A 24,448-nucleotide genomic window follows, 5' to 3' on the forward strand; every position below is an offset into this window, starting at 1 on the left:
CCCCCGAAATTCCCTGCACAACCAGGCATTCCAGGCCACTCTACCTCCACCCATTCTTTCCCCATTATCCGATCACCTGGCCTCTCTCTGGAACGCGTTTGCCACTCTCCGAGCTCTTGCATCCTCCCATGAGCTCATATCCAGATGTTCTCCAGCTCATGTTCAGCTCCACTGAGCCCCTCCCCTTCCCTATGATCTCATGTCCCCAGGATCCTTGTTCCCCTCCCTTAAATTCCTGCCCTGTTCCCCCTCCATCAAACATCTGACCCACTCAGGATCCTGTCCATCACCACCACCCCCACCCCCCCCCCCCCCGAGTTCACTTCACCCATTTACCCGACCTCCCGTCTGCCACAGCACAAGCTACTGCCACCAAGAGCAGTGCTCCTGCCCCCTCCCGTCCAGCAGCTGTACTCCTCCAGCCGATCACTTATTCATCCTTCCTGGGCAATTTGAGGCCCATCAGAACCCCCACCCCCACTCGCCCTCAGCGCCCATCGTCCCCCACAATGCTGTCCTGGAATATTCTCGCTGACTCTGCCTCACTTACCTCTCGTCCAGGGCTCAAGTGCTGGGACAGATCCCACCTTACTGTAGAACTGGCAGTTTCCGCCACTTCTGGTGGCACAGCTAATTTCCAGAATCTGTTGCCCTCATATTGACTAGCAGATCTGAAGACAGGATATTTGCAAAGGGACGGGTATCCAGGTGCCTGGAACTTCGTGCCTGAAAGCCATTGAATCTTGCCATGGAGGAACGCTGGAGCGGGGTTGCTTTTCTGTGAAGCGCCGGGAGCTAGCTGGCATGTCTAAATCAAGCCCATGGTTTCATAACTGCACCAAAGCTGGCCATTCAGCCCATCGAATTCATGCAGGCTTTCTGTAGAGAAATCCAGTCAGTCCCATTTCCAATTTATCCCAGTATCCGTGCAAGTATATTTCACTCAAAGGCCCATCTAATTTCCTTTCAAATTTATTGAACGTCTCTGATTCCAACAACCTCGTAGGCAGCCAGTTCCAGCTCATTACGACCAGCTGAAAAGAAGTTCTTCTTCACATCCCCCACCCCCCGCATCTCATAACAAAATCCTTAAACCTGCATCCCGTAGTTCTTGTAATATCAACTAACAGGAGTATTTTTTTCTTGTCTACCCTATCCGAACCTGTCAGAATGTTATGCACCATTATTAAGACTCCTCTCAATCTTCTTTGCTCGAAGGAGAATAACACGAACTTCTCCAACCTAATCTTGTGGCTGTAATCTCTCATCCCATGAACCATTTTGGTATACCTCCACTGCGTCTTCTGAAAGGGCTTACATCCTTGCTAAAGTGTGGTATTTGAAACTGTGCACAATACTCCAGTGTTGGCCAAATCGGAGGCTTTGTAAAGTATCAGCTGACCATCCTGCTTTGGCGCTAATTACTCAAACCTATGTAGCCATAGATCACATATGCGTTGCCAACTATTCTCTCAATATGTCCTGCCTCCTTTGAACATCTTTACTCACGAACCTCCTGGTTATTCTGTCACTTTACACTCTTTAAAACTTTGCCATTTCCTATGTATTCCCTCTCCCTACCCCTTTTGTGAAAATGCATCATCTCAGATGTATCTGTATTGACTTCCCTCTGCCACATCTCTTCCCATTCTGCTATCCTAGTTATCTTCTGTTGCAGTTGATTGATATCGTCCTCATTGTCTGGAACACTTCCACTTGGGTACCATCAGCATTTTTAAAAATTGTACTCCCTTACATTATCTAAGTCATTTTTTTGTGTATCAAAAAAGCAGTGACACTGTTCCTGAATTTTGGGCAACACCTCTGTCTACTATCCTCCATTCTGAAAAGCAACCATTCGTTACAATTTGTTGTTCTATGTCCTGAATTTCATTCATTTATCTAAGCTGATATTGAACCTTCCATTCCAGGAGCCTTAATTTTATTACCCAGGCTTTTATGTGGAAATTTCTCAAATACTTTCTCAAAATCCATATTGACAACATCCATTGCTTTCCCTTCATTAACCTTCTTTGTTACTGCAATAAAACTAAATTAGTCAAGCACATTAGTCTTTCTTTTACAAATGTGTGCTCCTTCTCCATAATTAAGTCAGAGCTTTCCAATTGCCTGCTGATCTTTACCCTGCTTTTTGTTCCTAAAACCTTACCCACCATAAGTGTTAAACTGACTGTCCTGTCGTTCCGAGGAATGCCCTTGCATCCTTTCGCCATTGCTCATCTAAAACTTATTTGCCATGATCTCTCTTACCTAAATGATCATCCACAGCGACCTCGTCCATTCCACAGCAGCATATCTACCAATGCCCCATTCCCTCATCGACTGCGGGCATATAGGTCAAGGAAGTTCTCCTGAACATATTTCAGAAATTACTCCCCCAACCCCCACCTTTCCCTTTACTCTAACATTATCCCAATCGATATTTTCCCAATCGATATTTGGTTAACAAAATTTACTCAACATCACCACTCTATAAATTTTGCAGATCCATTTTGATTTGTTTCTTTATGTTTCTTTCATTATTTGTAGGTCTACAGAATACCACTAATTGCGGAATCATGATATCTTTGCTTCTCAACTCTATTCTAAATGATTCTGCTTTTCACCCTCAATTATATCCTTTATTTTTAACAGTACAATGTGTTCTCTTGTCAGTACTGCCACACCATCTCCCTTCTTCCTTCCCGATATTAGCTGAACGCATTGTACTCTTGAATGTTAAGTGCCGAGATCAGACAATTTTTAAGCCACATTTTCTTTATTGCAACTTCGTCATATCCTCATTTTGCAATGTGTGCTTGTAGCTCAAGACTAATATTCAATTGCATAGGTGAAAGATTAAACTGGTCCTTTTATGATTACTATGACGGTCAGTGAGGGACGTTTCATGTCGGGGTGCCCTCGCAGTCTTGGACCTGCCTCAGCAGCACCGAGGTCTCCCACCACGCTGCCCAGGTTCCAGAGTTACTGGCCCTCTGATTGTGCTGAAATATTCTAAAGCCTTCCCTCTGCCCTTAATTGGATGTCGAACATAGAGCGACAAATTAGGAGGCTGCCTCCTGGAGATTCCTCCGCCAGTGCCTATGACTGCAAGTGGGCCTTGAGACCCCTATTTCGTCCTGGTGTCGGGGTCCCAAAGCCTGCGTGAAAAACCAGTCAAGCGATTCAAGCACAGATAACGAGAAAGATAGATGGACCTTACTCTTTTTAGTATTAATTGTGAGATGTTCGTGGAATTTATCTGTGTGACTTGATTCTGTTATTTTCTGACTTCAGACCAGGAAGGAACTTTATCCCGAGGGATAGATTCCTTTGAAATGAAGCTTCATTTAGTTTTCATGTTGGGAATTCTTAATTCTTCTCATCATTTCATGAATTTTATAATTAGATTAAAAGGGTGTTTCACCACATTCTTCAACTTTTCCCTGAACTTAGTCTGTGTCACCACATAAATGCACGTATTTGTGCAGCAACTCAAGAGCTGGAACATGAATCCTATTTCTTGTACAAAAAATGGTAGATATACCGACCTAAAGCCCAACCAATACATTTTGTTCCATACGGAAAACACCATAAACAATGACCATAACAGTATGAAATTCCCTGAGATAACAAACAGTAAAATGATGGATTTCCTTCGGCTCTCAATCTCCGAATTCCTGGGAGTTCCTACACTCCTCTGAGCCCGGAGTCTCTTCCGGGCTCTGCTGGTCACTAATATGTGCCTGACGGTGAAACCATTGAGCAACAGAATCAAAAAAAATGGGACACAAGGGGTTAGAATGTAATGAAGGAACTCGATTGCTGTCCAGGTATGAGAAAACAGAACATGACCTGTTATCTCACAAAAGTAGGGGTAGTTAATTAGCCAATAACGATCTGTTAACGTAAAATACCAGAAAATGTTCTTTAAACAGCTCAGCAAAGTCACTGTTCCCAGAACCACATACGCCGTTTTCTTCAGGCAGTATTTACTTTTCAGCTTTTGGCAACAAATGGCCACTAATCGATCAAAGGTGAAAGTGACGGTGAACCAGACAGAACAGTCTGTGGCTGCATGAAGAAGGACAGCGTGGATATCACAAAGGGGAATATCTCGCAGGAAATAAAAATGTTCCTGATACAGAATCGGAATATGCCGCAATATCAAGTCGAGAATAATGACCAGTAGATCCGCCACTGCCATGGCCATCAGGTAGCCAGTGACACATTCAGAAAGACCACACTTTCCCCGATACAGGATCACAATCGTGACTAAGTTAGCTGTGGGGGAGAGGAATAAACAGGGAAATTATACACCAGACTAGGAGCAACGTTACCAATTTGATCGTGTACAGATTGAGATTTGCAAATCTATTACTGTGGCAAATGATGTATTGAAATGATTGTACCTGGGAAGGTTTTGTGATATGGTGGAAGGCAGCAACATGAAATGACAAAAGGATGGTACGAAATTGCTGAACTCAATGTTGATCATTATCCTCCCCTCCCCTCCCTCCATTCCCTGCCTCGTTGAAAATACTGCTACATATCTGAGCACCCCCAGTTCTGCCAAAGCATCACCAACACGAAAAAAAATAAGTATATTTCTCTCTCTACAGATACTAGAGACCCACTGAATATTTCCAACACCTTCTGTATTTATTTCAGATTAGCAGCTTCCGCAGTACTTTGTTCTTTTATCGAAAGTTAAGTGTTGGACTGACTGAGAGATTCCCTCACCTGTAACAGGCAGCATGGAAATCAGTTATGTTGAAACAATGATAGCAAATTAGTTCACTGAAACATCAATGAAGCAAATAATCCCAAACTTCAATAAGTTACCAGTAAACACGGAAAATTACTTATCATGTTGCGAGAAAAAAAAAAGGCTTGAAGGTGTTCAGGTGATGCATGTTACCACATAAAGTGATAGATCTAAATTGTTGCACTTTTGACAAGGTTTTCTGAAGAGAGAGGGTTTAAGTTAAATAATAATGACTGTATTGGGAAATGGAGAGAAAAAGATAGATTTTGAGTTGTAATCAGGAATGGAATGAGAAGTAAATGAAACAATAGTATTAATGTAATCGTGGTTAATGACATCCCTATAACACATCAGCAACCTTGGAGGCATTAATGAGGTCAGTAACAAACGTCTGGTGGTCTTATATCAACATTGGCGTGATTGGCTATTTGCTTGGACTGGCAGTATGTATGTTGTGAATTCCCCAGGTTCGGTACTCAGATCACTGTTTCTAATACACTAGCAGAATACCACAAAATATTTGTGTTGGAATTAGCATTATTATTTCGTGATTTTTTTATATCCACATACCATTCATTCTATTCTTTTCATATCTTCCCTGCCCTGCCAGACTAATCCCATCCCTTCCATCCATCTCTTTTCATCCACATCACATCCCCAACCAAACAATCCTTTACATACACCTCTCCATTTTTCTAAAAAAAATTCATATCATGTGATGTGAGCGTCGCTGGCCAGGCCAGCATTTATTGCCCATCCCTAATTTCCCATGAGAAGGTAGTGGTGAGCTGCCTTCTTCAACCACTGCCGTCCATGTGAGGTAGGTATACCCACAGTGCTATTAGGAAGGGAGTTCCAGGATTTTTACACAGAGTGACAGTGAAGGAACGGTGATATAGTTCCAAGTCAGGATGGTGTGTGGCTTGTCGGGGAACCTGCAGGTTGTGGTGCTCCTCCGTGGTACTGCACTTGTACCTCTCGGTGGTAGAGTTCGCGGGTTTGGAAGCTGATGCCTCAGTAGCCTCAATGCGTTGCCGCAATGCATCTTGTAGATGGTACACACCGCTGTCACTGTGCACCGGTGCTGGAGGGAGTGAATGTTAGTGGATGGGGTGCCAATCAAGCGGGCTGCTTTGGCCTGGATGGTGTCGAGCTTCTTGAGTGTTGTTGAAACTGCACCCATCCAGGCAAGTGGAGAGAATTGCATCGCAATACTGACTTGTGCCTTGCAGATATATTCGACAGGTTTTGGGGTGTCAGGAGGTGAGTTACTCACCGTAGGATTTCTGGCCTCTGACCTGCTCTTGCAGCTGCGCTATTTATATGGCTACTTCAGTTCCGTTTCTGGTCAATGGTAACCCCTAGGATGTTGATAGTGGGGGTTTCAGCGATCGTAGTGCCATTGAATGTCAAGGGGAGATGGATGATTCTCCTTTGTTGGAGATAGTCGTTGCCTGGCACTTGTGTGGCACAAATGCTACTTGACACTTATCAACCCAAGCCTGGATACTGTCGAGGTATCTGAGGAGTCACGAATGGTGCTGAACATTGTGCAATCATAAGCGAACCTTCCCACTTCTGACCTTATGATTGAAGGATGGTCGTTGAAGATGGTTGGGCCAAGGACACTGCATTGAGGAACTCATGCAGTGTTGTCCTGGAGTTGAGATGATTGACCTCCGGGAACCACAACCATCTTCCTTTGTGCTAGTTATGATTCCAACCAGCTGAGAGTTTCCTCCGATTCCCATTGACTCCAGTTTTGGTCGGGCTCCTTGATGCCATACTCGGTCAAACGCTGCCTTGATTTCAAGGAGAGTCACTGTCACATCACCTCTTGACTTCAGTTGTTGTGTTTTTCTTTGAACCAAGGCTGTAATGAGGTGAAGAACTGAGTGGCCCTGGCAGATCCTAAACTGAGCGTCACTGAGCAGTTTTTTGCTAAGCAAGTGTCGCTTGATAGCACTGTTGATGACACCTTCCATCACTTTACTGTTGATTGAGTGTAGACTGGTGGAATGGTAATTGACTGGGTTGGAACTGTCCTACTTTATATGTCAAGGACATACCCGGACAATATTTCACATTTCTGGTTGGATTCCAGTGTTGTAGTTGTACTGGACCAGCTTGGCTAGGGATGCGGCAAGTTCTGGAGCACAGGTCTTCAGTACTATTGCTGGAAGGCTGTCAGGGCAGTATCCAGTGCCTTCAGTCATTCCTTGATATCATGCGGAGATAATCAAATTGGCTGTAGACAGGCATCTGTGATGTTAGGGACTTCAGGGGGAGGCCATTTTGGATCATCCACTCAGCACTTCTGGCTGAAGATGGCTGCAAATACTTCAGCCTTATCTTTCGCACTGATGTGCTGGGCTCCCCCATCATTGAGGTTGTGGATAAATGTGGCGCCACCTCATCCTCTTATTTGTTAAATTGTCCATCACCATCCAATATTGGATGTGGCAGGACTGCATAGCTTCGATTTGATCAGTTGGTCGTGGGATCGGTTAGCTCTATCTATCACATTCTTCTTTTGCTGTTTGGCGTTCAATAGTCCTATGGTGGTGATACCGAGCCAATCTTCGTGATGGACAGTGAACTCCCCCACCCAGCGTACATTCTGCATCCTTGCCACCCTCAGTTCAACATGGAGGAGTACTGATTTATCAGCTGATGGTTTGGGGGCGGGGCGGGGGGAGGTGCAGCAGTAGGTGGCAATCTGCAGAATGTTTCACTGCCCATGTTTGACATGATGCCATGAGGTCCGGAATCAATGTTGATGACTCCCAGGGCAACACTCGCCTATTCTATACCACGTGTCGCCACCTTTGCCCTTTCGGTTGGACAGGACATATCCAGGGATGGTAATGTTCGTGTCTGGGGCATTGTCTGTAAGTTATGATTCGATGAGTATGACTATGTCAGGCTTTTGCTTGTCTGCTCTGTGGGATAGCTCTCCCTATTTTAGTGCAAGCCCCCAGATGTTAGTAAAGAGGACTTTGCAGAGTCGACAAGGATGTGTTTGACATTGTCACTTCCGGTGCCTAGGTCGATGCCGGGTGGTCCGTCCAGTTTCATTCCTTAGCGTACTTCTAGCGGTTAGGTACAACTGAACGGCTTGCTAGGCCTTTGCAGAGGGCATTTTAAGAGTCAACCACGTTCCATCCATTCCCTGCCATCTCATTCCTATGCTATGCACCTTCCCAATCTATCATTGTCAAGAGCTGTCAGTGGGAGGACAGAGCCGAATAACTGAGGCCAGGCAGCAGTAAGATCAAGGGATCATAGCCCAGTAACCAGGACTGGGGATGAGAGAGAGCGGGAGCACGGAAAACAAGCCAGGGAGCAATAGGAACTGAGGCCCCAAGCACTGCAAGTAAGGCCAGGGACCGGCAACAGCCTGTACCCAGTAACCGAGGCCAGGGTGCAGCAAACAGTTCAGCCCAATAACCGTAGTCGGGGAGCAGCGAGCACCCGGGTTGAGAATCCAGGAGCAAAGGCTGTGAACAGCGAAGACAGGAGCCAGAGACCAGAACATTACGCTGGGCATCAGCAGGAGATGGGATGTGGAGCTCTGTAACCAGGCCTACGGAGCTGCAAGAGCACAAGCACAGTCACTTACTCCATGGAGAATTGAAAGCCTGGGAGCAGTTCACAGTAGCAGAAGCTGGGACGCAGTGAGCGGTGGGTGCTTGAGCCAATTAACCAACAGTAGGGGGCAGGGAGATCTGGAGCCCAGTAAGTGACACCGGGGTGCAGTAAAAGTTGTGGGCCAATAAGCGAGGATGGGGAGAAGCGAGAGCTGGAGTCCAGGAAATTAAGCTGGGGAATTGTCAGGGCGAGGCAGTGCAGTGCACGAATCGACAACGGGGAGAGGCAGGAGCCAGGTACAAGTAAACATGGCTGGAGAGCAACTAGAGCCGAAGGAGAATAAATGAGGTCAGGGAAAAGCAAGAGCTTGGTGCCAGAGTGCACAAACAGAGGTCAGGAAGAAATAATCAGAGAGAGTGTGCGGGGTGGGGGGGAGGTGGTGGTGTTAGTAGCACAGTAATGGAGGCCAGAGAACTGTTTTCAGACACAGCACAGTAAACGAGTCTGGGGAGCTGCGAGGGCTGGGGGGGGGGGGGGGCAGAGTACAGTAACCAAGATAGGAGAACTGGGAATAACCGTAACTCAGTCAATGAGTTCAGGGACCAATGAGAGCCGCAGCCCAGAAGCCAAGGCCAGCAAGCAGCATGAGCTCAGGGCTGGAGCTGAGCAAATTAGTCTGGGAATACTGAGAGCCAAAGCACAGTAACTAAAGCGAGGGAGAGCTGAGAGGCTGTGGTAAGTAGCCAAGGTCGGGGAACAGTGAGAGCAATTTCCGGAGCCCAGATTCAAGCCCAGGGAGAAGTGAAAGCTGGATCCCAGTAACTATGATTGGAGAGCATCTAAAGTCAGTTGCCCAACCCCAGTAACTGAAGAAGGGGTGCATATAAAGCCAGAGTTCAGTACCAAGGGAAGGATGCAAGAAGAGCCTGAGCCCAGTAACTGAGGCCGTGGTGCAACGAGGCTGGAAATCGTAGCCCAGAAACGGCGGCCGTGCTGAGGTTAGGTAGCCCAACATATGTAACCAATGCTGGGCAGCAACGAAGGTCAGAACTCCATAACTGAGGCAAGGGTGCAAGAAGAGCTGGAGCCCTGTAACCGAGGCCAGGGAGCAGGGGGAACTTAGGGCTAGAGCTTATTATCATGGCAAAGATGTGTGAGTGCTAGAGCTAGTTATACAAGGATATGGAGCAGCAGGAAATGGAGCTCGGTGAAGTTCGCCAGTGTGCAGCAAAAGCATTGGGCTGGAGTCCATTAACTTTGTCTAGCAAACAGTACAATCAGGTTACCATCGCACAGCAACTGAGGACGGGGAGCAGCGAGAGCTGTTGCCCATTAACCACAGCTGAACAGCAGCCAGAGCCTGGGCTTTGGACTGAGAAAATGAATTTTGTTGGGGAGTAGCAGCAGCTAGGGACTTGATCCTTGTAACCAGGATTGGGGAACAGCAACAGTCTGTGTTCAATGGCCAGTTACCAAGACCAGGGAGCTGAAGAGAAAGGGGTCAGTATCCAACGTCTTTATGCAGGATTAGCATGGGGACAGAAACCAATAATGAGATATGGGCATAGCAAGAACAGGGGTCCACAGTCAGGTAGCGGAGGGCAGGGAGCAGCGAGTGCCAGAACCTAATAGCAAGGTCAGGGAGCAGCAAATGCAGAGTCCATTAAGTTAAGCTGCCGAGTGGTGAGAGGCGGTGATGAGTAACCAAGATTGGGAAGCAGCGCTGCTGGTGAGTGGAAGCTAGTAAACAAGGATGAGGAGCAACAAGAGCCAGAGCCCACTAATGGAGGCCAGGGTTTAATCAGAGCTGGAGCCCTGGTAACTGATCTGAGGTTGCCACGAGATCAGGAACCCAGTATCAGATACTATGCAACAGCAAGAGCATCAGGTCATAGCACATAAACATGGCGCGGGGGGCCGTGATAGCCCACGACCATAACGCCATAACAAAGGTCAGCGAGTAGTGAAAGATGTTGCTCAGCTTATGCGACAGGGAGTAGCTTTCAGTAAAAGCCAGAGCACAGCATCTGAAGGCCAGTGGCTAGGTAGGGCCAGAAACATAGAAAAAAGGAGCAGGAATAGGCCATTCGGTCCTTCGAGCCTGCACCGCCATTCAGTACGATCATGGCTGATCATCCAAACTCAGTACCCTATTCTCACTTTCTCCCCGGATCCCTTGATCCGTTTAGCCCTAAGTACTATATCTAACTGGTTCTTGAATAAACATAATGATTTGGCCTCAACTGTTTCCTGTGGTAGAGAATACAACAGGTTCACCACTCACTGGGTGAAGAAATCCCACCTCACCTCAGTCCTAAATGGCTTACACTTTATCCTTAGAGTGTGGCCCCTGGTCCAGGACTCCCTCGCCATCGGGAACATCCTTCTTGCATCTAGTCTGTCCAGTCCTGTTAGAATGTTGTAGGTTCTATGAGATTCCCTCTCATTCTTCTAAACTCTAGCAAATGCAAGCCTAACCGACAACAATCTCTCTCCATACGTCAGTCCTGCCATTCCAGGAATCAGTGTGGTGAACTTTCACTGCACTCCCTCCAGAGCAAGAACATCCTTCCTTTGCTAATGAGACCAAAACTGCACACAATACTCCGGATGTGGTCTCACCAAGGCCTTTTATAATTGCAGCAAGACATCCTTGCTCCTGTACTCAAATCCTCTCGCTATGAAGGCCAAAATACCATTTGCCTTCTTAACTACCTGCGGTACCTGCATGCTTACTTTTAGCGACTGGTGCTCAAGGACACACAGGTCTCGCTGCACCTCTCCCTTTCCCAATCTACCGCCGTTCTGCCTTTCTTTTTTTTGCCGCCAAACTGAATAACCTCACATTTATCCACAGTATACTGAATCTACCATGTATTGGCCCACTCACTCAACCTGTCCAAATCCCACTGGAGTTTTTCTGCATCTTCCTCACAGATCACACTCCCAGGCAGTTTTGTGTCGTCCGAAAACTTGGTTATATTACATTTAATACCCTCATGAATATCATTAATATATATTGCGAATAGCTGGGGTCCTAGCACTGATTTACTCCACTAGTCACTGCCTGCCACTCGGAAAAAAGACCCGTTTATTCCTACTCTTTGTTTCCTGTCTGCCAACCAGCTCTCTATCCATGTCAGTACCTTACCTCCACTTCCATGTGCTTTAATGTTTCATGCTGATCTCCTATGTGGGACCTTATTGAAAGCCTTCTGAAAGTCCAAATACACCACATCCACTGGTTCTCCCTGATCTATTCTGCTATAGTCCTCGGATCCATCCTCAAACAATTCCAGTAGATTCGTTAAGCATGATTTTCCTTTCATAAATACATGTTGAATTTGTCCGATCCTGTCATTGTTTCCCAAATGTACTGCTGTTACATATTTTATAATGGGTACTAGCATTTTCCTCACTACTGATGTCAGGCAAACCGGTTTATAATTCATTGTTTTCTATCTACCTCCCTTTTTTGATAGTGCCCTACAATCCGTTGGAACTGTTCCAATGTCATAAAATTTTGAAAAATGACCACCAATGCATCTACTATTTTCCGTACCACTTCCTTAAGTACCCTGGGATGTAGATTATCAGGCCCTGGGGATTTATCGGCCATCAATCCCATCAATTTCCCGAACACCATTTCCCTACTCATGCTGATTTCATACATTTCCTCCTTCTCACTAGACCCTATATTCCCCAACATTTCTGGGAGGTAATTTGTGCCCTCCTCTGTGAAGACAAAACCAAATTATGTCTTTAACTGGTCTGCCATTTCTTTGTTCCCCATTATAAATTCCCCCGTTTCTGACTATAAGGGACCCACATTTGTCTTCACTAATTTATTTCTCTTCCCATATCTCTCATCAGATACCAAGGCCAGGGAGCAGTAAAGTCTGGGTCTGGCGACTAATTACTGAGACCAGGGAACCATGAGAGATGAAGACCAGTAACTGATGGCAGGGAGCAGCCAAAGTTGGAAGCCAGAGCTGAGTAACCGAGGACAGTGAGCAACCAGAGCTGGGAGCCAGAGCCCGGTAACTGAAGCCGAGTAGCAGCTAGAACTGGAATCCAGAAGCCAGTAGCCAAGGTAAGGGAACATTTCTTGCTCAGGACTGGAGCTGATCAACGGAGGCCAGGGAGAACCAGGAGCATCAGGCCATAGCATAATAGTTGAATTCAGAGAGAGGAGACCCGGCATCCATAGACCAAGGGCAGGGAGCATTGAATGATGGAGCCTGGTATCTATCGCTGGCACACAGCAAGACATTGGAATCATATCCTCTCAACTGAGGGCAAATGGCAGTGAAAGGCAGCAGACCATGGCCCAGTGACCGAGGCCAGGGAGAAGCACGGGCCAGAGACAGTTACAAAGGCTAGAGAGTAGCAAGAAACGAAGCACAATAATAGAGACCAGGGAGAGATTGGTGCCGAGGCCAGAGACAAGTAAGCGAAATCAGTGTGTAGCGAGAGCTGGAGCCCAGTGAGCAAGTCAAGTGAGCAGCGTGAACCAGAGCCTGAGGCTGGGGGGCCGTGAAAGCTTGGGAGCAGTAAATCACACAGTGGATTGATGAGAGCTGAAGGCCTGTAATTGAGGTCAGGGGGCAGAGTGAACAGGAACCCAGCAACTGAGACGTTGGAGAATTGACATGTGGCATCCAGAGCATAATGTTCGAGTTTGGCGAGCAGTGAGAGCTGGAACTTAATAGCCAAAACGGGGTGAAGTCTGTTGAAAGGAGCTAAATATGCTTAAATCCATGTTTTTATTAAAGTAGGTGTCAATATATTTAAATTCATGTTCGGATTGGTAAGAGTGTAAAATATCTTTAAAGTATTTTTTGACAAGATTTGTATTGAAAAGATCGGTGTGTGAGAAGATTTAAAGATGTTTTCTTCAAAGGTTGTTAATGAACGGCTAAGTTGTTCTTTACTGTTTCAAAAGCGGGCTGAAATGGCGCCAGAAAGTCTGGGGAGATTCAAAAACGGCAATCAAATCAAGCCAGGTAAGGTAAATTGAATGAGAATTGTATCAGTTCAGGAAGGAGAATCAGGTGCAGAGCTAAAGAGTATGCAAAGACTGGGACTTAGGCAGCTCTGAAAATGAAGATATAAAAGCAGTGTTCTCAAGGCGACAGTTCGCACAGGCGTAGGCAGACCGCATTGGAACAACACCCAGGAGAAGAAGAACCCAGAAGAAGAACACACACAGAAGAAGAAACCAGGGCAGAAGAAGTTACCAGTGTCGGACTGAAGAAAACATAACCTGTGTTCAGGCAACTTCGAGGAGCAAGGATAGAAAGCAGCTTGTCTACTGTCGTTCAGTATTATGTTTATGAATTTAGCTTCTATATTCTGATGACTTGCTGCATCAAACCCATCGTCAGTTGTCCTTTGATCTTGACCAAGAACTCGTCAAATATCAGGGACCATACAAGTGAGAGCTGGAGACCAGTCACCAAAGGCAGAAAACTGTGAGAGCCGGAGCCAAGTAACTGAGACCCGGGAGCAATGAAATCTAGGAACCAGTAAGCAATGCCATGGAGCAGTGGGAACTGGGAGTCAAAAACCGAGGTCAGGGAGCAGCATGGCCAGAGCCCAGTTACTGAGGCCGAGCAGCAGTAATAGTGGGGGCCAGTAATCGAAGCTGAGGAGCTGCGCGAGTCGGGGTCCAGAGCCCAATACTGACACTGAGGAGCAGCGAGAGCTGGTGCCCAGTAACAAAGGCAAAAGAGCAATGAAAGCCCGAGATCAGTAACTGAGACCTGGGAGCAGCCAGAGATGGGAGCTGGCGCTGAGTAACCGATTCCATGGAGCAGTGAGAGTGAGGAAAAGAACCCTGTAACCGAGGCCGGGTAGCAGTGAGTCAGAGCCAGAGCCTAGTCACCGAGTGCAGGGAGCAGCAAGAGCTGGGGCCGAAAGCCCACTAACTGGCGCAAGGCAGCAGCGAAGCCGAGGGCCGGACCCCAGTAACGGAGGCCAGTAAACAGTGGGAGCTGGGTGCCAGAGCCCAGTAACCAAGGCCATGTAGCAGTGAGAGCTGGAGCTCAGAATCCTAGGCTGAGAGGCAGAGTGAGCTGTATCCCAGCAACAGAGGTGGAGGAGTTGTGACAGTCAGGGCCTAGTAGCCAAAGTCAGAAGCAGCGTATACCGGAGTCAAGTAACCAGGGCCATAGAGCAGCGTGAAGAGGCTGCTGGATTTCAGCAGCCGTGACCAAACAGCAGCAAGAGCTGAAGCCCAGTAACCGCGTCTGGGGTGCAGTGAGATCTGCGGGCTAAATTCGAGAAATCGAGGCCAGGAACCTGTGACAGCCGGAGTCAGTTACCACGGCCACAAGGCCTGGGTGCAACCAAAGAAAAAGTCCAGTAATTGAGGATGGGGAATGGTGAGATGTGTTGGCTTGTAATTGAGGCCCCAGCACAGCAAGAGCCAGATCGCAACCAACGAGTTCGAGGAGCAGGGAGAGCTTAGATTAGAGATACAGCACTGAAACAGGCCCTTCGGCCCACCGAGTCTGTGCCGACCATCAACCACCCATTTATACTAATCCTACACTAATCCCATATTCCTACCAAGCATCCCCACCTGTCCCTATATTTCCCTACCACCTACCTATACTAGTGACAATTTATAATGGCCAATTTACCTATCAACCTGCAAGTCGTTTGGCTTGTGGGAGGAAACCGGAGCACCCGGAGAAAACCCACGCAGACACAGGGAGAACTTGCAAACTCCACACAGGCAGTACCCAGAATCGAACCCGGGTCCCTGGAGCTGTGAGGCTGCAGTGCTAACCACTGCGCCACTGTGCCGCCCTGGTAGCCGTAGACCAGGATCTTAAGCTGAGCAGCAATGTGAGCCAGAACCCAGTACCTGAGGCCAGTAAGCAGGTTGCAGAGGCCAGAGATAGCTGATCAAGGCTGAATGCAGCAGGAAACAGAGCTCTGCATCTGAGGCCAGGGGGCGCTGAGAAAGAGATCTAAGTATCCGCTGTCAGGGATCAGTCAGAGACAAAGTTCAGTAACTCAGGCTGGCGTGTAGTTAGAGTCGAAGACCTGTAATTGAGTTTGGGAAGTGTTGAAAAGTGTTGGCCGGTAAGTGGAGGCCGGGGAGCAGAAAGAGACGAACCTCAGTAAATAAAGCCACAAGGCCTGGGAGGAACCAAAGAAAAAGCCCAGTAATTGAGAATGGGGAATGGTGAGATGTGTTGACGTGTAACTGAGACCCCGGAACAGCAAGAGCCAGATCCTAGTCAACGAGGTAAAGGAACAGGGAGAGCTATTAGCTATAGTCCAGGAGAGAGAGGACAGAAGACAAGACAGAGAGAGAGAAAGAGATCAGAAGAACAGAGAGAGAGAAAGGAGTGCTCGGAGCGTGTCCCAGATTGTGCTAGGATTGTTCAAGAGAGTGATAGGTTTCCAAGGGCCTCCTTCGGAACCCAGAGTGTACTGTCGGTCCCCAGGTGTTGTCAGATGCCCCGAATGTGATACTGGTGCCCAAACATGTGCTAGCGGTTGAAAGATTTGTTGTAGAGTGTCAATATTTATTAGGGGTGCCCAAGATCGGGCAAAGGTGGCCTAAATGTGTGCATGCTGTGCCCATGGTGTACTCATGTACGCAAGACAGAGCTAGGGCATGGCATCATGTGCTAGGTGTGACCACATACTTGAAAGTGTTGCCCAAAAGTGTGATGGGGTGCCTAAATGTGTAATGGGGTGTGCCCAGGAGTGTTTCAGTGCTTCACGAGTGTGCAAGACTGTGGTAGGGGTGCCAAAGAGTATTCGGAGGTGCTCAAAACTTTACAAAGGGACGGCAAAAGTGTTGCCCAAGAGTGTGATAGGAGAGAGCAAGTGTGTGCTGGGGTAAAGAAAAGTTTGATAGGGGTCCCCAAGTGTTTCCTGGGTGACCAATCATGTCCTAGGGGATGGCAAATGTGTGCTAGTGTATCTAAGTGCCGAAATGGTGTGCCCAACAGTGCGATAGCTTGCCCACTTAAGTGCCCAGAATGTTTTAGTAGTGAGCAGTTGTGTGATAAGGGCGTTTATGAGCATCTTAGGGATGCACAAGAGCTATCTAGGTATGCCCAAGCGTGTACTCGGCGATGACAAGTGCGTGGCAGTAGTGTCCAGGAGTGTGATGAGGGTGTTATAGAATGTCAAGAGCGTTCTACAGGTTCCCAATAGTGTGTTTGAGTGAGCAAGTGTCTGCTAGGCGTGCTCAAAAGCATGTCAGTCATGGCCAAGAGTGTGTTAGTGGATGGGAAGAGGGTAATAGGTGTGTCCATTAGCGTGCTGGGGTGACCAAAAGTGTTCAAGGTGTGCCAAATTGGATGCTTGAGGTAGCCAAGTGGGTGCAAGTTGTGCCTAGGTTATAGTAGGTAAGCCCATTAATCAAGGCTAGGGTACAACGGGAGCTGCACCTCAGAAATGAGGCTGGTGAGTGTGAATACAGGAGCCAGAACCGTGTAACCGAGGCCTGGGAGCAATGAGAGCTGGAGCCCAGAAACTAGGACCAGTGAGCAGCGAGAACTGTACCCAGGAAGTGAGAACAGCAAACAGCGAGAGCCTGTGGCTGGAGCCAAGTAACCAAGACAAGGAACCAACGAGGGTCAGAGCCCTGTAATCAAGACTGGGGAGAAGGGACAGCTGAGCCCAGAAACTGGGGCTTGTTACAAAGACAGGGTCGGGGGTTGGAGGGTGTGGTGGGGGTAGGGGGACGGCAGCGAGAGCCATGGCCGGAACCCAGTAACCAAGATAAAGTACAATGAGTGGCAAAGGCTGAAGCGCAGTAAATGAGGCTGGGGAGCACCAAGGGTCAGAGACCAATAACTGAGGCTGCTGAGCAGCGTGAGCTGATCCCACAAACGGAGACAGAGCCAAGCAACCAAGATCAGGGCCCAGAGAGAGCTAGAACTCTATAACGTAGGCTGTCGCATATTGAGAGCCAGGGACCAGAGCACACTAATCAAGGCGGTGCAGCAATGAGGGAATAAAGCTGAAACTCAGTCCCTGAGGCTGGGGAGCAGTGAGCGCCAGGGCACTGGAACTGACGCCGGGGATCACCTAAAGCAAGAACACAGAAACCGATTCTGGAGAGCAGATAGAACAGGACCGCAGTGTCTGAGGCTGGAGAACAGTGTGAGCTGGAGCCTAGTAACAGACAGCAACAAGTGGTGAGAGCTGATGGCTCGTAAGCAATGTCAGGGACTAACAAGAGCCCAGCATGGAGCACCACTGGGACACTCTGTAAGTGTCTGGCAGCATGTCCCACACCAGTTTATGTTTTATGAGCTGCATAGCATCGGCACCGGTGACTTTAAGGAGGACAAAATTGTCCCCAGTAAGGTACACAGAGGTAAATCACATCACTTTAAGACGGGAATTCGATAAATACTTAATGTGGACATGCTGCACGAATATAGGAGATGAATGGTGGAATGGTGGATTGAGGCATGAAGGGATTTGAACATTGAAGAATATTGAAATCAAGACATTGCCAGACTCTACGCCATTGTAGGTCAGTGAGCACAGGGAAGATGAATAAATGGGATTTTGCTGTGAGTTCGAATATGGGTAGCAGAGTTGTTTATGAATGTTTATAACTGGGAGACTGGTCAGGGCAGCATCGTAAATTTAATCTCTGGATTTAATAAGGCATGGATAAGAGTTATGCAGTGACGGCTTGAGAGAACGGACGATATAACGGAGGTGTTTGTAGGCAGGATTAGTAATAGAGAAGATATGTGGTCGAGACAGAGCTCAGCATCATACGAATCACCAATGTTTCAAACAGACTCGTTCAGCCTCAGTTATTGGCCTCAGAGAGGGATAGTGTCACAAACAGAGTGTGTGAACGGGATTGAAGAGAATGCCTTCCAACTTCCCAATACATAAACAACAAAAGCAGTAATGCAATGAATTGTCGTTAATAGCTGGACATCGAGACGTAACAGCGATACCAACAATAGAAAAAATGAAAGAGGACGTTGCACGATCAGTAATATAGTTCGGAATGATTTATAGCAGAAATGGCTGAATGGAGAGACTTACCAGGGACACCAACAATAGCGAGGCAAGGATAATAAATTGTTTGAATAACACGAAGTGCGTAGTAGATTCGAAGATCTAATGTAAGCCAATCATAATCTGCAGAAAGAAAATCAACCCAAGTGAATAAACTCCTGCCTGTTGTAACATTCAAATCTATTCTAAACAAATTCTGATCCATTGTTGTTACATTCCAATCTATTGTGCTCGCATTCAGATCCATTCTCTCCCTCTGTCCTGAGCCACTGATCCCCGTTAGTGCTGGAGCTGGTTCTTCTGCTGACAATATGAGATAACAAATTGAATGGCAACCCTTTATAATATAAGAGGGAAAGCCTCCAGTGACACAATTAGCAGCCTTGGAGATTGGCATTAATTGCAGTCAGTAAACAAACAGCTTTTGTTAACCTCTTCCAGTCCAACAGATTCTGTACCACAATAAAGGAGATTAACCCTGTCCGGATTGTATGTATGAGGGTCGCTGAGGTGAAGAATCCAAGAAATAGTGGAGGTGATGGCCATCATTTTTTTCAATTCTGTTTGCATTGGGAGGCGTGTTGGAGGACTGGAGGATTGAAAATGCTACAGCTTGTTTATAAAAGGAGAAAGGGATAAACCCTGCATGTAACAGGCCAGTCAGGCGAAGTTCAGTGGTGGGGGAATTTTGACCATAATATATTTGTTGCTTTGAAAAAACACGGGTTTATAAATGACAACCAGCACGGACTTGTTAAAGGCAAACCGGATCTTACAATCTTGATTGAGTTATTTATTTAAGTAATGAAGAGGATTAATTAGGTTCGTACCGTTGAAGTTATGTATATGGACTTTCAAAGGCTTTGGCCAAATCCTATTTTATAGACATGTGAGGAAACTGAAACCAATGGATCAAACGTCAGTGAGAAAAATCAATTGTTTATTGACCAGAATCTTGGTCAAAAAGGTAACATTTAAATAGTGTCTTAAAGGAGGGAAGCGAAGTAGATAGGAGGAGACGTTTAGGGAGGGAATTCCATAGCATAGTGCCGAAGCAGTTGAAAGCATATGCATCATTGGTGGAGCGATTAAAACCGGGAAATTCAGGAGGTCGGATTTAGCGGAGCACAGACGTCGCCTCGAAATTTAGGACTGGAAGAGATTACGGAAGTAGGAAGGCATGAGGCCGTGGGGACATTTGGCAACTTGATTAGTATTTGAAAATTGAGGTGCTCGTTAGCTGCGAGACAGTGTAGTTCAGTGAAAACATGGGAAATCTCTGCATGGCATTTTTTGCGAGTTCGGTCACTGCCAGCAGTCGTTTCGATGAACGCAAGTTTACAGAGAGCAGAAAGTAGGAGACTGGCAAGCAGTTTGATCGTTTCGCCAAGTATGGAGGTAACTAAGTCATGAAAGAGAGGATTAGCAGCTGAACAGCTGAGGTGTGGTGGGTCGGGTGGTTGGTTGCTAATGGGCGAAATTATGAGATGGAAATATGTGGCCTTAGTGACGGCGTGAATATGTCATTCATTTCTGATATCGGGGAAAAGCATGATACATTGTTTGTAAACAGTATGGTTCAGCCTCAGCAAGACGCCAGGGAGAGGTATTGAGTCGGTAGTTGAAGAACAGAGATTGTGGCAGAGATCAGGAACAATGGCTTTATTCTCTCCAATGCTTAACCAAAGAGCTCAATCAAGATCGTAAGATGCGGTTTGCTTTTAACAAGTCCATGCTGGTTGTCATGTATAAACCCGTGTTTTTTCAAAGCAACAAATATATTATGCTCAAAGTTCCCCCACCACTGAAGTTAGACTGACTGGCCTGTATATGCAAGGTTTGTCCCTCTCTCCTTTTATAAACAAGCGGTAGCATTTTCAATCCTCCAGTCCTCCGACACGCCTCCCAATGCAAACAGAATTGAAAAAATGATGGCCATCCCCTCCACTATTTCTAGGATTCGTCCCCTTAGCGACCCTCATACATACCATCTGGACATTTAATTGGTGGGAATTTCTGCTTAGCAGCTGCTCTATGTTGGATAGGCAGTCTGATGATGTAGCGACAATGGAGGGATCGGGACGGCTTGTGGTGAGCTGGGTGTCATCAGCGTACATATAGAAATTAATGTTTCATCTTCAGATAATGTCACCAAGGGACAGCATATAGATGGGAAATGGGAGGGGGAGTTCAAGGAAAGATGCATGGTAGACACCAGCGATAAAGATGTCGGAGATGGAAAAACATACATTGCAGTTGCTTATCTGGCTACAGGGAGAGAGATCAGAATGGGACCAGACGAAAGCAGTCCCACCCAGCTGCATGGCAGTGGAAAAGCGCAGCAGGAGAGGGTGTTATCAACTGTGTTAAAGGCTGCAAACAGGTTGAGAGAGACAAAGAGAAATAGTTTGCTTTTGTCACAGACACATAGGATGCCTTTTTTTTAACAATATTATCGACCTGCACAGCCACCTTCAAAGATGTATCCGCTGTGCAGATCAAGAACAAAGAACAAAGAACAAAGATAATTACAGCACAGGAACAGGCCCTTCGGCCCTCCAAGCCTGCGCCAATCCAGATCCTCTCTCTAAACATGTCGCCTATTTTCTAAGGTTCTGTATCTCTTTTCTTCCTGCCCATTCATGTATCTGTCTAGATACATCATAAAAGACTCCATCGTGCCCGCATCTACCACCTCCGCTGGCAATGCGTTCCAGGTGCCCACCACCCTCTGTGTAAAGAACTTTCCACGCATATCCCCCCTATACATTTCCCCTTTCACTTTGAACTCGTGTCCTCTAGTAATTGAAACCCCCACTCTGGGAAAAAGCCTCTTGCTATCCACCCTCTCTATACCTCTCATGATTTTGTACACCTCAATCAGACCCCCCTCAACCTCCGTCTTTCTAATGAAAATAATCCTAATCTGCTCAACCTCTCTTCATAGCTAGCGCCCTCCATACCAGGCAACATCCTGGTGAACCTCCTCTGCACCCTCTCCAAAGCATCCACATCCTTTTGATAATGTGGCGACCAGAACTGTACGCAGTATTCCAAATGTGGCCGAACCAAAGTCCTATACAACTGTAACATGACCTGCCAACTCTTGTACTCAATGCCCCGTCCGATGAAGGAAAGCATGCCGTATGCCTTCTTGACCACTCTATTTACCTGCGTTGCCACCTTCAGGGAACAGTGGACCTGAACACCCAAATCTCTCTGGACATCAATTTTCCCCAGGACTTTTCCATTTACTGTATAGTTCACTCTTGAATTGGATCTTCCAAAATGCATCACCTCGCATTTGCCCTGATTGAACTCCATCTGCCATTTCTCTGCCCAACTCTCCAATCTATCTATATTCTGCTGTATTCTCTGACAGTCCCCTTCACTATCTGCTACTCCACCAATCTTAGTGTCGTCTGCAAACTTGCTAATCAGTCCACCTATACTTTCCTCCAAATCATTAATGTATATCACAAACAACAGTGGTCCCTGCAGGGATCCCTGTGGAACACCACTGGTCACACGTCCCCATTTTGAGAAACTCCCTTCTACTGCTACTCTCTGTCTCCTGTTGCCCAGCCAGTTCTTTATCCATCTAGCTGGTACACCTTGGGCCCCAAGCGCCTTCACTTTCTCCATCAGCCTGCCATGGGGAACCTTATCAAACGCCTTACTGAAGTCCATGTCTATGACATCGACAGCCCTTCCCTCATCAATCAACTTTGTCACTTCCTCAAAGAATTCTATTAAGTTGGTGAGACATGACCTTCCCTGCACAAAACCATGTTGCCTATCACTGATGAGCCCATTTTCTTCCAAATGGGAATAGATCCTATCACTCAGTATCTTCTCCAGCAGCTTCCCGACCACTGACGTCAGGCTCACCGGTCTATAATTACCTGGATTATCCCTGCTACCCTTCTTAAACAAGGGGACAACATTAGCAATTCTCCAGTCCTCCGGGACCTCACCCGTGTTTAAGGATGCTGCAAAGATATCTGTTAAGGCCCCAGCTATTTCCTCTCTCGCTTCCCTCAGTAACCTGGGATAGATCCCATCCGGACCTGGGGACTTGTCCACCTTAATGCCCTTTAGAATACCCAACACTTCCTCCCTCCTTATGCCGACTTGACCTAGAGTAATCAAACATCTGTTCCTAACCTCAACATCCGTCATGTCCCTCTCCTCGGTGAATACCGATGCAAAGTACTCGTTTAGAATCTCACCCATTTTCTCTGAGTCCAAGCATAACATTCCTCCTTTGTCCTTTAGTGGGCCAATCCTTTCTCGAGATACCCTCTTTCTCCTTATATATGAATAAAAGGCTTTGGGATTATCCTTAACCCTGTTTGCTAAAGATATTTCATGACCCCTTTTAGCCCTCTTAATTCCTCGTTTCAGATTGATCCTACATTCCCGATATTCTTTCAAAGCTTCGTCTTTCATCAGCCGCCTAGACCTTATGGATGCTTCCTTTTTCCTCTTAGCAAGTCTCACAATTTCACCTGTCATCCATGGTTCCCTAATCTTGCCATTTCTATCCCTCATTTTCACAGGAACATGTCTCTCCGGCGCGCTAATCAACCTCTCTTTGAAAGCCTCCCACATATCACATGTGGATTTACCTTCAAACAGCTGCTCCCAATCTACATTTCCCAGCTCCTGCCGAATTTTGGTATAGTTGGCCTTCCCCCAATTTAGCACTCTTCCTTTAGGACCACTCTCGTCTTTGTCCATGAGTATTTTAAAGCTTACGGAATTGTGATCACTATTCCCAAAGTAGTCCCCTACTGAAACTTCAACAACCTGGCCGGGCTCATTCCCCAACACCAGGTCCAGTATGGCCCCTTCCCGAGTTGGACTATTTACATACTGCTCTAGAAAACCCTCCTGGATGCTCCTTACAAATTCTGCTCCATCTGGACCTCTAACACTAAGCGAATCCCAGTCAATGTTGGGAAAATTAAAATCTCCTATCACCACCACCCTGTTGCTCCTACATCTTTCCATAATCTGTTTACATATTTGTACCTCTATCTCACGCTCGCTGTTGGGAGGCCTGTAGTACAGCCCCAACATTGTTACTGCACCCTTCCTATTTCTGAGTTCTGTCCATATTGCCTCACTGCTCGAGTCCTCCATAGTGCCCCCCTTCAGCACAGCTGTGATATCCTCTTTGACCAGTAATGCAACTCCTCCACCCCTTTTACCTCCCTCTCTATCCCGCCTGAAGCATCGATATCCTGGGATATTTAGTTGCCAATCATGCCCTTCCCTCAACCAAGTCTCAGTAAAAGCAATAACATCATACTCCCAGGTACTAATCCAAGCCCTAAGTTCATCTGCCTTACCTACTACACTTCTTGCATTAAAACAAATGCACCTCAGACCACCAGTCCCTTTATATTCATCATCTGCTCCCTGCCTGCTCTTCCCCTTAGTCACACTGACTTCATTATCTAGTTCCTTACAGGCTTTTGTTACTACCTCCTTACTGTCAACTGACCTCAATTGGTTCCCATCCCCCTGCCACATTAGTTTAAACCCTCCCCAACAGCGTTAGCAAAAGCACCTCGAAGGACATTGATTCCAGTCCGGCCCAGGTGTAGACCGTCCAATTTGTAATAGTCCCACCTCCCACAGAACCGGTCCCAATGTCCCAAAAATCTGAACCCCTCCTTCCTGCACCATCTCTCAAGCCACGCATTCATCCTGACTATTCTTTCATTTTTACTCTGACTATCACGTGGCACTGCTAGTAATCCTGAGATTACTACCTCTGAGGTCCTACTTTTTAACTTGGCTCCTAACTCCCTAAACTCTGCTTGTAGGACCTCATCCCGTTTGTTACCTATATCATTAGTGCCTATGTGCACAATGACAACTGGCTGTTCACCCTCCCCCTTTTAGAATGTTCTGCAGCCGATCTGAGACGTCCCTGACCCGTGCACCTGGGAGGCAACATACCATTCGGGAGCCTCGTTTTCGACCACAGAACCGCCTATCTACTCCCCTTACAATCGAATCCCCTACGACTATAGCCCTTCCACTCTTTTTCCC

General features: G+C 46.9%; 1 protein-coding gene across 1 annotated transcript; it reads right to left on the bottom strand.

The window, feature by feature from the left end:
* Positions 1-3,385: 3,385 nt before the first annotated feature.
* Positions 3,386-19,564, bottom strand: LOC137365582 (probable G-protein coupled receptor 139). Its single transcript, XM_068027969.1, has 3 exons — positions 19,549-19,564; positions 18,410-18,685; positions 3,386-4,284 (listed from the first exon to the last, which is right to left on the bottom strand). The coding sequence occupies exons 1-3, from the start codon at positions 19,562-19,564 to the stop codon at positions 3,386-3,388; spliced, it is 1,191 nt and encodes a 396-aa protein (XP_067884070.1).
* Between the last annotated feature and the right edge of the window lie 4,884 nt (positions 19,565-24,448).

This window comes from Heterodontus francisci, unplaced genomic scaffold, assembly GCF_036365525.1.
Source record: "Heterodontus francisci isolate sHetFra1 unplaced genomic scaffold, sHetFra1.hap1 HAP1_SCAFFOLD_436, whole genome shotgun sequence".
Classification (NCBI taxonomy): domain Eukaryota; kingdom Metazoa; phylum Chordata; class Chondrichthyes; order Heterodontiformes; family Heterodontidae; genus Heterodontus; species Heterodontus francisci.

What these genes read in the sequence shown, in the direction of transcription:
- LOC137365582 (XM_068027969.1), bottom strand. An exon ending in CGCTATTGTTGGTGTCCCTG is followed by an intron (nt 4,285 to 18,409) that starts GTAAGTCTCTCC and finishes TCTCCCCCACAG; the next exon opens with CTAACTTAGTCACGATTGTG.